The sequence below is a fragment of the Lissotriton vulgaris genome, chromosome 3_1 (genome assembly GCF_964263255.1).
Source record: "Lissotriton vulgaris chromosome 3_1, aLisVul1.2, whole genome shotgun sequence".
NCBI classification, from domain to species: domain Eukaryota; kingdom Metazoa; phylum Chordata; class Amphibia; order Caudata; family Salamandridae; genus Lissotriton; species Lissotriton vulgaris.
Genome location: NC_141689.1, coordinates 862,867,148 through 862,880,881, shown reverse-complemented (window position 1 = coordinate 862,880,881; position 13,734 = coordinate 862,867,148). Strand labels below are relative to the sequence as shown.

General features: G+C 43.4%; 1 protein-coding gene across 3 annotated transcripts in view; it reads left to right on the top strand.

Annotated features, from left to right (window-relative positions):
* The window catches only part of ERCC6L2 (ERCC excision repair 6 like 2), a 1,198,109-nt gene that overhangs the window by 753,191 nt on the left and 431,184 nt on the right, over nt 1-13,734 (top strand). For all 3 annotated transcript variants that reach the window (XM_086961179.1, XM_086961178.1, XM_086961180.1), the window contains one exon: nt 8,580-8,660. In XM_086961179.1, coding sequence (XP_086817305.1) covers nt 8,580-8,660 — 81 coding nt within the window. The remainder of the gene's footprint in view (nt 1-8,579; nt 8,661-13,734) is intronic.

Here is a 13,734-nt window from a genome sequence, read left to right as displayed (position 1 = left end):
TCCTCTTCTCTGTCCAGTCCCTCCTCTAGGAGGGACCCTTTCCCTAGGGTACTTAAGGGCTTACCTGTGGGTGGCTCTTCAGATTCGTCATGGGACAAGAGTCAAACCTGAAACCACTTCAACTTCGACCGTCTGGGCACCTGGACTAGGTTTGACCTGTAACCTAGAGTGCACCAAGGAAGACTCCTGCTACTCATGGTCTTGCTGTACTGCAAGTTTTCTTTATCGCCTGTGCTTCTTCCAGGTTCTTTCCCAGGCCAGTGGGCATCAAAGACATCCGAAGGAATCTCCCTTGGATTGAAAGAGTCACTACCCTGGATCTGAAGGCACTGCAACAAAGCTGACCGGTCTGCTGCTACTGAGGTCCCACGGACTCTGAAAGGCTCAGCAACACAAGTGGAGGTTCTGCAACTCCCTCAAGGCCTGACCTGTCCTCTCAGCAAGTTTGAGGCCAGTATACCTCGTCGGAACCACTGGAGCAGAACATCTGCGCACTGACTTGAGTAGCAGTTGCCAGCGCTTGTTGGCTGTGTACTCCAGAGATCTGTGGGCTACAAGAAGCTCAAGCCTCCAGGATCTCTTCCAGCCAAGATCTTCATCCTCACTGCATCTTCTGCACCGTGGGCCTGCATATTTGGCGAGCTGCTCGAGGTCCTTTAGGGACTCCTGTACCTTCGCCCTGTGGGTCCTCTTGAGGTTCTTCTTTGGCTTCAGTGGGCTTCCCTGCTTTCTCTGGGCCTGCTCTGACTTTCTTGCAATTGTTGAGTCCTTTGGACCGTGCTGGTCCCAACATTTCACCTTTTTATTTTAGCACGTCTGTTGCTGAGCCAAGGCTTGTTAATGCTCCTGCCAGACACCGACCCCCAAGTTCTCGACTTCCAACGTGGGATAGCTCGTGAACGGCTCCTGGACTTCCACAGCATCATCTGGTCCTCCCAGCTGCAGTGACAATGTCACCGTCCTCACTCTTGCATCTTCCGTCATCGGGTTCATTGCTCTTCCATGCCTCCTAGTCACCTCTTAGTGGCATAGACTCTGTTCCTTCTGCTTGCAGGTTCTTCTGATCTAGAATTCACACTTAGATTCCACCGGACTCTTTCATCTTCTGAGTCAGCGGCATCTTTCCTTAAGTCCTCCACTGTGGACACCTACGACAGTTTCCGACGTCACTTCGCACCTATAAACTCGGCTTCCCTGGTGTAGGTAAAATGGTTCCTGGGGAATCCAAGGGTAGAGTGACTCCAACCATCTGTCTACCACAGGGTTTCTCCAGGGTCTACTGGGAAGGATCCTTCTTCTTTAAAACTGCAACTGCAATTTTCCCGTTGACTTTAAATTGAGTACGCATCTATGTTTCCACTCTGCAGACATCCCCTGTGGGGTTCCGATGTACTTACCTTGGGTGGTTCCTTGTGTCCCTAGCTCTTCTGAGTCTCCTGGTCTAAGTCACGACTTCTGTCACAGTTCGCATTCCACTTCTTTAGTATATGGTTTGGTCTCTCCAGGAGACCACTGTGCATATGTGCTTACTTACTTGTTTACAATTGAAGTATTGCATGTATTGTGTTGCTATATACTGGTAGGAGATATACCAATCTGTTAGTGAGTATGTATAATAAATATGCTTATTTTTATAACTACACTGTGTGGTTCTTTCTCATTTAAACTACACTTTATGATTAGTTATGGTAAAATATGCTAACACCCCTTCTGGACTAATCCTAAATGCAGCTCTCCACAGATATCACTTAGAGAGCTTTCTATGGTTGTCTAAGACCACTAAAATCACTATAAGGGTTGTCTCGATTAGCGCAAGGTACTTCACTTAAATAAGTGTACACCATATACTAAGCCAGCCTCCTACAGTGAGATACAATTTACACTGAAGAAAGTAAAAGTAAATCGATCGCCAGGTTCTGCTGTCCTCACTGCTAAGTTTCATAAGGTATTTGAAGCCTAACTGATTCTCCCTATCTGTTCAATTCCTTCTGGTCAGAACGTCTGTGATATCATGGATGTCAGAAGCTGAAACTGCTATTATTCTCTAGCAGGGTTAAATAGGTTGTAGACCATGTCACTTTGGGGCCATCCACTGTTTTGAATTTTGATTTCAAAATATACATGAAAATTATCCTGACATAGCTGCATCTGTCAAGGGGAGGTAGACCTTTGGCGTTGTAAGGGGCTTGTCCAGCTGGTCAAAAAGATTACTAAGAGAAAAGAGAAGTTTGTGTTGCTTGCACCAAATGCTGAAAAGGCTTTTGACCAGGCCGGCCCAACGTTTCTTAAAGATGTGATAAAGATAAGAAATGAGACATTGAATTACCACACCTGCTGCAACGAAGATCTTAAAACCGCTTGAAAAATTAATTGCAACCTGCACAAGAACCAGATTTCAAGAAGATTGGATGGCTTGTGGCTAGAAGGAGGGAGGAGTGATGTGCCTGTTCAACACAGGGAAAGTTCCTTTAAGTTAATGATGGAGTTGTACCTAATGCCTGATAAATTCAACACGATCTAGCTTATTGTCCAGAGACAATATTGAGAAACTGTGGCGAGGAAGGTCCCTCATTCACATATGATGTGAATGTTTGAAGCTCATGATATTCTGGAAAAAGGTTTTAGTAGCAAATAGTGCAGTGGCAGACCAGATGATCCCGGGTGACTTTGGAATAATAGTATTGGGGGTTAAGGCTAAGGGAATGGGAAGTATGCAGAAACCTCAGTGAAAATGAATGTATCTGCTATTTTGACAACCAAATTGGTGATTGCCAGGTACAGAAAGAAGTTGGAATCCTTGAAACTGAAAATTGTACTCCTTAGTGTTGGGGTAGTAAAGGCGACAGAGCACCTATCAAACAACCTAGCTGATGGAAAAAATGCGTTATTGCCTGTATGGTGCTGGTACTGGACAGTATGGTGAAGAGGAATTTAAAGGTACAGCCCTCCCTAGACAAGGGTAATATGTGCTTGATAGAAAGAAAATTCATTTTACCAGAGCTCCTTCCTGTCACATTGTCAGTGGTGCGTACTCTAGAACTGGAGGATGACGCAAGAGATATTCATTTTTTTCCTGGGTCAAGAAGGGCGATCCTTTGTTTCATATTTATCTCAGTGTTGTACTCTTTGGCCCTCTACTCCTGTTTCCTTGATGCGAGTTTGGCAAAATACATTATAACGGCTTTGTGTTAGCAGAGAAAAAAGTGTTTAGGCTTATGTCTTTGCTTCCATACCTTTTAGACGACGTGTCAATATCACCATAGGGGCACCCTTACATACCTCTAAACTGATGGCTATAGTCGCATTTTGGAAGAAGGTGCTGACGTTTATGCCTGACTTTCGCCAGCTCGAGACTCATAATTACTCAAAGTGCAAGCCACCCCAAGGCCACATCAATTTATTGCATGATGTGATTCCACATTGTGAGTGCTACACTCTATGGATTTACATCCTGCATTTTTATATACATATTATCTCTCTCCCTCCTAGAATCCACAGTTTTTTCTTAATATAAATTGGCTCTGAAGGCCCCCATCCTAAAACAAGTGAAATACAGAATATGCGTTCTTTCTGACTAGTTTTAATATACAGCCTACAATCCTACTTGTCGATTTCTGCATTACTTCAAACTCCTGATTCTCTGTGGGACGGATGCAAAGTCCCACCCGCCCCAAAAGACTGAGTCACATATCCAGCAATTCTGGCATTTTGAAAATGTATGTGCAAGGTTGTGATGTTTATCTTCTTTGGTAACTTGGCTGCCAGGTTGGTTCTTTCTTGCCACTGGAAAGAGTCCTGGGGGCCTGCTATTAACATGTGAAGGTATTTTGGCATTTTGGTTTGGGGAGCAGTTATCTTAAGCGATAGGGTGTGCACCTGTGTTAAATGGGAGTTGTTTACTAATTTCAATTTTTAACATTATATACTTGTCCTCCTTTCTCTCTGTACAGGTAAAATCATGGTTAATGAGGGGTGGCAGCTGTTGGCACAGGCGCAGCTCATCTCTCACCCACTCCCAACACACCATGAGGGAAGCAGACAATGCTACCTCCTATAGAGGCCCTTAGAAAGGCTCTAGAGCCCCCACTTGTTCCCAGATGCCTCACCGCCCCCGCTCAACACCCACAACCTGCACTAGCCCCCAGACTGGTATTTGCCACCTATCATGCCCTGCCCAACACCCCGACCTGCAATGAGCCCCCAGACTGATATTTGCCACCTGCATTTAGAAGGTGGCAAATATCAGTAGATATGTTTACTGAATCAGGAGAGCATGCAGAAAATTATGCATCAATTCTGGGTGTCAACAGTTATTCCCCATTCTGGGGCACAACTTCTTCCGATGTCAAGATTTAGGTGCAAAGATTCTAGGCCTCAGGCAGGACACCTTATTGCCTATCCAGGAATATCCTGTATTTTTAGCGGTGTAAATATGGTTGGTTCAATTAAAGCGAACTAAAACCACTGGAGAGATGCATCTACTTGTTAAATTAAATCCCAGAAAAGAGCAAGAATTTGCATTTGTGAAAGTTACAGGTATTGGTGTTGTAAATGATATTGTTTTTTTTGTACTGCTTTAAACCGAGAGTCCATCCAAGTCATTTACAAACTTTAGCCAGGACTCCAAATGTATCCAGACATATGCCTCACATTTTCTTTGTGGCTTTAATGCACATTTAGGCTTATGTGAATAAGTATAAAAAATAAAAAGCTGCATACCTGTTTAGTAAAGGTTTGAACTCTGACTAATATGTAGGAGCTTCAGTTCAGGAGTCCAGTTGAAAGGAAAAGGTTAGGCCTCAGAAGTTTCGCGTCACTTCCCTGATGGCATTAGAGCAGTGACGTATTCAAATCTAGAGTACAGTCCGGGTGCCTGAAGTCAGTTATATGCACTAAACACTGTTCAATTGCACGGGCGGCTCAGAGCCATGTTCAAAGCCCCCGCCATAAAACCTGAATAAATCTGGCGCTGTGGTAACCTTCTCCAAAGTGTTTAAAAAAGTAAAAATAACATCGCACGAAGTGTGTAAAAGTTTAAATAAAGAAAAATAACATCACACTATGTGTGCAGAATGCACAGCAGCCGCTGAACAGCCCCAAAATGTTTTAAAAGTTTAAAAAGCGCCCCTCCCTAAAGCACCACGCAGTGTCCCTCACTAAAATTCTGGTCACTGTCCCTCCTTAAAGCACTGCACGGTGTCCCTCACTAAATCACTGCACTGAGTGGCTCTCACTAAGGCACAAGCACTTCACAGTACCCCTTCACTAAAGCACTGCACAGTGTCCCTCACTGAAGCAATGCACAGCGTCCCTCACTAAAGGACTGCACAGTATTCTCAATAACATGAGGTATTGGACAGTCTGGGTGGCTGAAGTCAGTCTTATCCACCAAACACTGTTCAGTTGCACAGGCGGCTTCCTAGAGCCATTTTAAAGGCACCCGCCTTGGAACCTCGAATAAATCTGGTGCTGCACAGAGCATTACCATAGTGTTAAAAAAATAAAAGTAACATCACACGAAGCGTGTAAATGTTTAAATAAAGAAAAATAACATTGTGGGAAGCGTGTGCAGAACGTGCAGCAGCCGTGAAGCGGAAGAACTAGTAAATGATTCGTCTGGGAACCTTCCAGCCTGCTCGAAGTAAAGGAAACACGCACAAGCAGAGGCAGACCAACAGAAAGAAAAGAGTGCTGTCCAGGTATCTTAAATTAACATGAAGCGTAAGAGAACACGCAACAGCGGCAGTCCTCATGGACGTTTACAAAAGTAGAAAAGGAGGGTCTACTAAGCATATTAAACAATAAAAAGGAGGCATTTAGAAAGGACAGTAAAAGGAGCCAATTGAAAAAATGGGCGGTGCTTAAAGCCCATATTCTAGATATAGCATGTCTCGAAAGACAGTGCATGCTAGATAGATAGAAAATGCTTTATTCAATTTCAATTTCATAAAACCATAAAAGCAACAATTCATTCAGAAATGTAAAAACATATTCAGATTAAAAACAGCTAGTACACTTTCTTTTCCTCAATATACTTTTAAAAAAACACAACATGATTCCAACACAATACGCATCTTTCAGTGACTGTAAAAATAAAAGGGCCGGGAAGCATTGCCGCCATGAGCCCTGCTTCAGAAAAGGTTTCATCCATCTAGCCCATTCAGTTGAATAAAATTTACAGAAAAAGATCACGTGCAGTAATGATTGATCTGATAAATTATCTCAGGGGCATTTAGTGAGTATTCTAGACCAATCGTTGGTGTTTGGGAATGTAACCAGGCTGAAAAAAGAATGAAATCTGAACCTAGTCAGAATATACCTGTCATACCGCCTCAAATACAAAACAAGAAAGGGCTGAATAGTGACTGAGGTCAAAATAAGTTGATGCTTCGTCACTGAGTTTTTACTTGTCTCTAGCCCAAATCGTAATAGGTCAAAATGATTCAAACACACTGCCTTGAGATCTTTTCTCGAGATGTTAATTAAGGAATCGGGGTTACTAAACAATTCTGGTCTACCCAGATCATTAGAAAGATTCCAGATGTACTTTAACCATAAGATCTTACTCGCCTGGTCCAAACCCATCGAATCTTTAATTATGTCCAGGTTCAAACCTAGATCAGGTGACGTCCAGACTTTATGCCATGATTGCATCAGTTGTTTTTTTATGACATCCGTAATGTAGCGAATCCCCAGTTCGCTATGACAATTAAAAACAGATGCACTTTGGGGAACAGCTAAAATAAATCTTAAAAAAGCATTCTCAGTTAATTGAATTGATAGAACGTCACTGTGATCCCTGCTCCATATGTAGCCACACTAGTGTATTTTGCATAATAAATTTTCAATAAAATTTCCAGTGGTCTCTTTCCCATCTTATTACCAAACATCATCAATGACGCCGTCTACCTCTTTAATAATAACGTCCTATTCTTAATTGAGGGTCCCCAAGATCCTGTTTCCTCTAGTAAGATCCCCAAATAGTAGAATGTTTTTGTGGATTCAATTTTATCTTTCCCAGCTACTAGATAGCACAACCTAGTTTTCTCTTTACCACAAGACATAACATATGTCTTTTTAACGTTAAGTGTCAAGCCCCTATTCTCCATAAAATCAATTTAGGTGTTAAGGGCCTTTTGTAGGCCGAGCTGGGTTCTAGCCATTAAGATTGCATCGTCTGCATATAAAAGTGAGACGATCTTGCTGTGATTAATTATCGGAGAGTCTTTCAGCTGGCCACTAGTGGCTCCTCCAGTTCATTAGTGAATACACTGAAGAGGAACGGGGCTAATACGCAGCCTTGTCTAACGCCTTTTTTTACATGGAATGGCTTAGTACATTCTCCTTTTAGTCCAAACCTCACCTTTGCAGAGGCCCCCGCATATAGTTGTCTCACGAATGATATGTGATGGTTCTACATTTAATCCTACTAGGGTCTGCCAAAGTCTGTTGTGATCCACACAATCGAACGCCGCGGTGAGGTCAATGAATGCTGCAAATAAATTCCCTTGCTTGGCCTTGGTATATTTTCCATGTAGCATGTTAAAATTAAGGACCTGTTCTACAGTGCCCCTCCCTTCCCTAAATCCATATTGAACCAGGCTTAGGATCTTATTTTCTTCTGCCCATAGTTGTAACCTCTTCTATATGACTATACCTGCTACTTTTCTAAGGGAGTTAAGCAGGGAAATGGGTCTGTAGCATGCCGGGTTTTCCCTAACGCCCTTTTTGAAAATTGGAATTATCATAGACTCTGACCAAGATTCAATAAAACCCCTCTCGCAGCTAGTATTTAGAACTCGAGTCAATAATGGGGCCCATAGCTCATTCTTGAACTTATACAGATCAATCGGGGTCCCGTCTGGCCCTGGGGCCCTGCCTCCTTTACTCTCTCCTATGGCCATTTGGACTTCCTCATGTGTAAAATGGATGTCAATAGGGACAAAGTGAGCCTGGTCATTTTGAACTGTTTGCTCATTTACTTCCACGATGTCTGCGCCCCCAGAACCATATACAGAGGAGAAAAAATTAACCCAGGTGTCCTCACTTATTGCCCCCTCGATCCTAGCTCCCCCACCATTTGAGAAAAAAGAGGCCTTCACTGCCTCCCAGAACAAGGAACAATCCTTCCGTAGGGAAGAGTGCTGCCTAGGTGAGACCTAAAACGTGGTGTCCTGCTAACATGAAGTGCTCTGGTAACCCAGAATCTCCTATGTAAATTCTCTCATTCTGGTTTTGCTCCACATAATCATGAGATACTCAAAGGAAAAGGCATGTGATTTGCGCATGCATAAGTCATTCAAAGTGTGCAAAAATCTGCAGATATGGTTCCTGTTGTGGTACATAAAATATAATGATGTTTTATGTCTTCGTAAGGAGTTCTTCCATGTACTGCAGTTTTTTACAAACTATTACAAAATGTTACTCATTGGGTTAATTATTCAGTCTTTTACTCTCAATAAAACTGGTGTAGCATCAGTGCCTTTTCAATGGTTGTTTCAAAATTTAGCTTACAACAAGATTTGATCAAATTGTTATTATGTCATTTAACCTGTTATTTATTCATTTATATTTTTTAGAGAGAAGGTCAAGTGGAAGCTGGGTTTATTACAGCAGCTACACAGTTGAGAGAGGATGTTGCAGCAAGCAATCTTGAGCAGGTTAGTGGCGTAAATGATCTCCCATTTTCCTGGCTGCAAAATGTAGGTAATTTGTTTTTATTAATGGTAACTTCAGCCTTCAAGCTATTTTTGTACTGCAATGATATAAAGTATAATATATACATATATAGTAACAGCCCACAATTCATCTACCATCTCCTATCACTTATTGACTTAAAACCTGTCTTTGACTCTGTACATGATTCCCCTGCCTATTAGTTAGGTTTGGGTTATAGCCCTATATATGTTTTGGATCCTAGATACATGTGTGGCTACGTCTGCACCCAGATCTTGTACCTTTATGCCTGCTGGCATTCCTGGAAGTAAAGCACTTTTCTCTGTTAACTTACATGTGAGTTGAGTGAAGGGCAGCTGTTTCCTCTAGTACCTCCATATTAGTTCCTGATATTGAAACTTAATTTTAAAGAACCATGTTTTTTGTAGACAAATACAAATGTGTTTCTGAGGTCCAGTGTAGTGTCAATGAACTAGTACACTCCTGAATTTTAGAAGGACACTTTCATTGGAGAATTTGTTTTACATGTACCTTTTCCATTTTGATACTTTTCAGTGTCACAAACATGCTTAAGTGCAGTGGCAGGTCTGAAATGGCACAATTGGAGCTCCCTTCCGTCTGCCACACAACACAGACAACAGTTAATTCTTCCCACAATGATCATACTAATAACATGTATTCTGTCAAATAGGCATACTGTCTAGGGTACCAGCAAACACGAACTATCAGCCTGACGATTCTGCCTGTGCCACTGACTGAAATAGCTTAGCACTGCGCCTGGAGCGACCCTCGGTTTTCATGCACGGGCCTTAGGCATGTGCAAGCTGTGCACCTGCACAGGGCCACCAAACCCCAGGGGCCACCACGCCAATATATATCCTATATATAGTAATGCTCTGAGGATGGATACATATTTGTGTGGCGGCCCCTGGCAGGGATTTGGCGGCCTCCAGCTCTGTTCCACTTCCAAAAACCCTGACCCCCCCCTCTTCACTGGCCTCCGCGCTCTGCCCCGCCCGGACCCCCTCTTCCGGGTCCCCCTACCTACGCTCCCTGCCCAGGGCCGCCATGAGCCTAGAGCCGCCCCTGGCAAAAATCACTCTAAAAATGCACACCCCACCATGATCGTCAGCTAGGATAGCACTTTACGGCCGCAGCAAAGTTATAAATGTGCAATATAAATCGTTTTATAAAAATGCCATGCAGTACTCTTTCCAGCTCGTTTTCATAAGCCTTACAATCACTCCTGACTCTAATCTATGACCACCAGAAGTAATGTTTGCATTGTTTGTGGCATACCCATGCATGCAGGCGCAGAGATACTCCTTCAGAAGTCGATTCAAGCGCGATATAAACCCGCAAATAAATAAAATAAATAAATGCTGTTTCTGTTTGCAATTAATTTTTAAACCGACCTCTAAACATTTATAGGTTGCTACTCGCTAATTAATTGCTGACTCTGGCAGTCCAGTGTATGTTGGGCTCAGAGTCGTCGGAAGGTTTTGTGGCAGTAATAAAGTAAAATGTGAGTAAATGTCTTTATTTACAGGGCCCTTGTGCCCTTTTCCAGTCAGTCTTAGTTGGTGAATGATTTACCTAGTTAAAGGTGGTTCCCACATGACTGACCCAGAGATACCATACATTTTACATCAAGTGCTTCCCTCACCACCTTGAACCAGGAATGCTGCCTGCTACAAGTATGATTTCACTCAGGCCCGACTTTCATCCATTGGTCATTGAACCACCTTTTGACAGAACCCAGAGCTCCCCTCTTGAGGCTGCAGTGAGTGCATTTGGAAATTTAACACATAGAATGATGAATCTTTTGTAACCAAAATGTTTTTCACAGTAAAAAGCAAGAGGCTTTGGTCCAGTGTTCTAACATGAGCTTGCAGTGTTTCAGACAGACACAAGTCGAGAAACCTAAGAATGTTACTCTACCTTTGGTGCAGTCAACTAACGAAAACTCCTTTAGTGCTGTATCGGCTTCAGGTTGAATGTGCATACCACACAAGACCTTTTGGAGCTTTTCTAGACCTGATCCTTAACCGGTTGATCTTCAATTCTACCAAATGCAGGAATGCTCTTCTCAAGATGTCGTAGCTTCAGTGCAGGCTCCTATGGATTGCTGGCCCTGGGAGTTAAGGTTTCATGTCTTCTCATTCCATGGTAAACACAAGTAGATGATGGACGGAGCGCTGAAACTTTTCAGACACTCACCTCAGTCATAGGTCTGGGTTAAATCCATCATCGGTCTTTAGTTCACTTCGCCACCCCAGTTCAGACCCAGCCATATGCAAATCAGTCTTGACCCTGTTCCTTATAGGAACAGTCCAGCCCGAGCTGCCAAGCTTGGTCCTCCCTGGACCAGAAACATTCATCCTGGGACAAGTTTCGGGGTAACACTCCTTATCAGCTAGGCTAGTTTGAATCCAGTGGCAAAGTGAGCAACTGACCCACGTCTGGGCATACCCTGCCAACTTAGGACGAACAAAGCAAACACAAGGAGATGATGGACGGAGCGCTGAATCTGTTCAGACACTGACCGCCAGACACAGGTCTGGGTTAGATCCATCACCGTTATTTAGCTTACTTTGCAAACCCAGTTCAGACCCAGCCATATGCAAATCAGTCTTGACCCTGTTCCTTATGGGAACAGTCCAGCCCGAACTCCCAAGCCAGGTCTTCCCTGGACCGGAAACAAGCATCCTGGGACCGGTTTCGGTGTACCACCTCACATCAGCCAGGGAAGTTTGAATCCAGTTGCAAAATGAGCAAGGGGCCCACGTCTGGGCATACCCTGCATACTTAGGGTGAACAAAGCAAACACAAGAAGATGATGGACGGAGAATGAAACGTTTCAGACACTCACCCCACCCACCAGTCACAGGTCTTGGGTAAATCCAATATCATTCTTTAGCTCAGTTTGCCACACCAGTTCAGACCCAGCCATGTGCAAATCAGTCTTGACCCTGTTCCTTATAGGAACAGTCCAGCTCGAACTGCCAAGCTTGATCCTCCCTGAACCAGAAACAAGCATCCTGGGACAGGTTGCGGGGTAACACCGCTTATCAGCTAGGGTAGTTTGAATCCAGTGGCAAAGTGAGCAACGGACCCACGTCTGGGCATTCCCTGCCTACTTAGGGCGAACCAAGCAAATACATGGAGATGATGGACGGAGCTCTGAAACTTTTCAGACACACACCGCCAGTCACAGATCTGGGTTAGATCCATCACCGTTATTTAGCTCATTTCGCAACCCCAGTTCAGACCCAGCCATGTGCAAATCAGTCTTGACCCTGTTCCTTATAGGAACAGTGCAGCCCGAACTGCCAAGCCAGGTCTTCCCTGGACCAGAAACAAGAATCCTGAGACCGGTTCCAGGGTAACAACCCTTATCAGCTTGACTAGTTTAAATCCAGTGGCAAAGTATGCAAGGGACCCTCGCCTGGGCAAATCCTGCCAACTTAGGGCGAACAAAGCAAACACAAGGAGATGGTGGATGCAGCGTTGAAACGTTTCAGACACTCACCCCCCAGGCACAGGTCTTGGTTAAATCCATCATCATTCTTTAGCTCACTATGCCACCACAGTTCAGATCCAGCCATGTGCAAATCAGTCTTGACCCTGTTCCTTATGGGAACAGTTCAGCCCGAACTGCCAATCTTGGTCCTCCCTGGACCAGAAACAAGCATCCTGGGACAGGTTGCTGGGTAACACCCCTTATCAGCTAGGCTAGTTTGAATCCAGTGGCAAAGTGAGCAAGGGACCCACTCCTGGGCATACCCTGCCAACTAAGCGGGAACAAAGCAAACACAAGGAGACGATGGATGGAGCACTGGAACTTTTCAGACACTCACCCCCAGTCACAGGTCTCGGTTAAATCCATCATCGTTCTTTAGCTTAATTCGCCACCCCAGTTCAGACCCAGCCCTAGTGCCATAGTGCCACAAAACACTGATAATCCGATGTTTGCTTTAATTTTTCATCACTTGTAACAGTGCACAAAACTGGGAATTATGAGTTGTGGTTCCCAAGTTACCCTCAAGTGTTTTTATGTCTGCTGACATATCTCCATTTCTCAGGCACAACACCTTTTGGGAAGTTTTTCTACCATGTGCTTCATATGTCATATAATTCGCTCAAAACATCAATAACCATGCAAATAGATCAAATTTAAATATTTTTACTATACATTTTCAAAACCAGCGTATCAGCAAATATATACCTTTTCATAAAATTTCATCAGGTGTCATTGTCGTCAGGCCTTTCCCTTGTTATCCTCTGAATTTAGGCTGATAAATAGCCTGCCATATTCTATTAATTTCTCATAATCATGTTTTATTAATTGTACAATACCTAATATTCCATATTCATGCATAGAATACAAAGCCTTTATACACTTCACAGAAGTGTAGTTTTACATGCTTACATGAAGAAATACACCCCTTAAAGACCTGGAATTAGATCTGACAAAAACCTGTTCAAGTATACTGATGGATGAGATGCTAATATCATGAGCATGATATATTTATTGTTTAGGCATCAATAAATAATCAAAATTCTCAACAGATTTAATAAAATGCTGCATGGACCCAATAATAAACCCTAGTGACCTCATCTGTGTCCAGTTAAATAGGGGTATGTGTTCTTTATCGAGCATCCATTATCAAACAGACACTTTTTAAGTACCTTACAAAGACTTCTTGTTGCAGATTCCTTACCTTAGAATTTCTCAAGTGTCAGACTGGATCCGGAAATGTTTGCATGAGTAGTACCCCTTGAGCGCACCGTTGGTGGCTTCTTTCGTCTCTGTGTGATATTGGTGTCGGTAATAACGTTGCGGTCAACTATATAGGCGTCACCCAGGCGCGCGGATGTCAGTTGTTTTCTTTCTGCACCAATTATGCGCTGATCTAGGAAGAGCTACCCCTTCTGTCGCTTCTTGACAGGACTTTTTGTCAACTTCGGAATTTTAACCATTGTGTGTCGAGTGATGTCTTCAAGGAAGACAGGATTTAAGCCATGTGGCGCTTGTCACTGCACCATGTCGGTTAC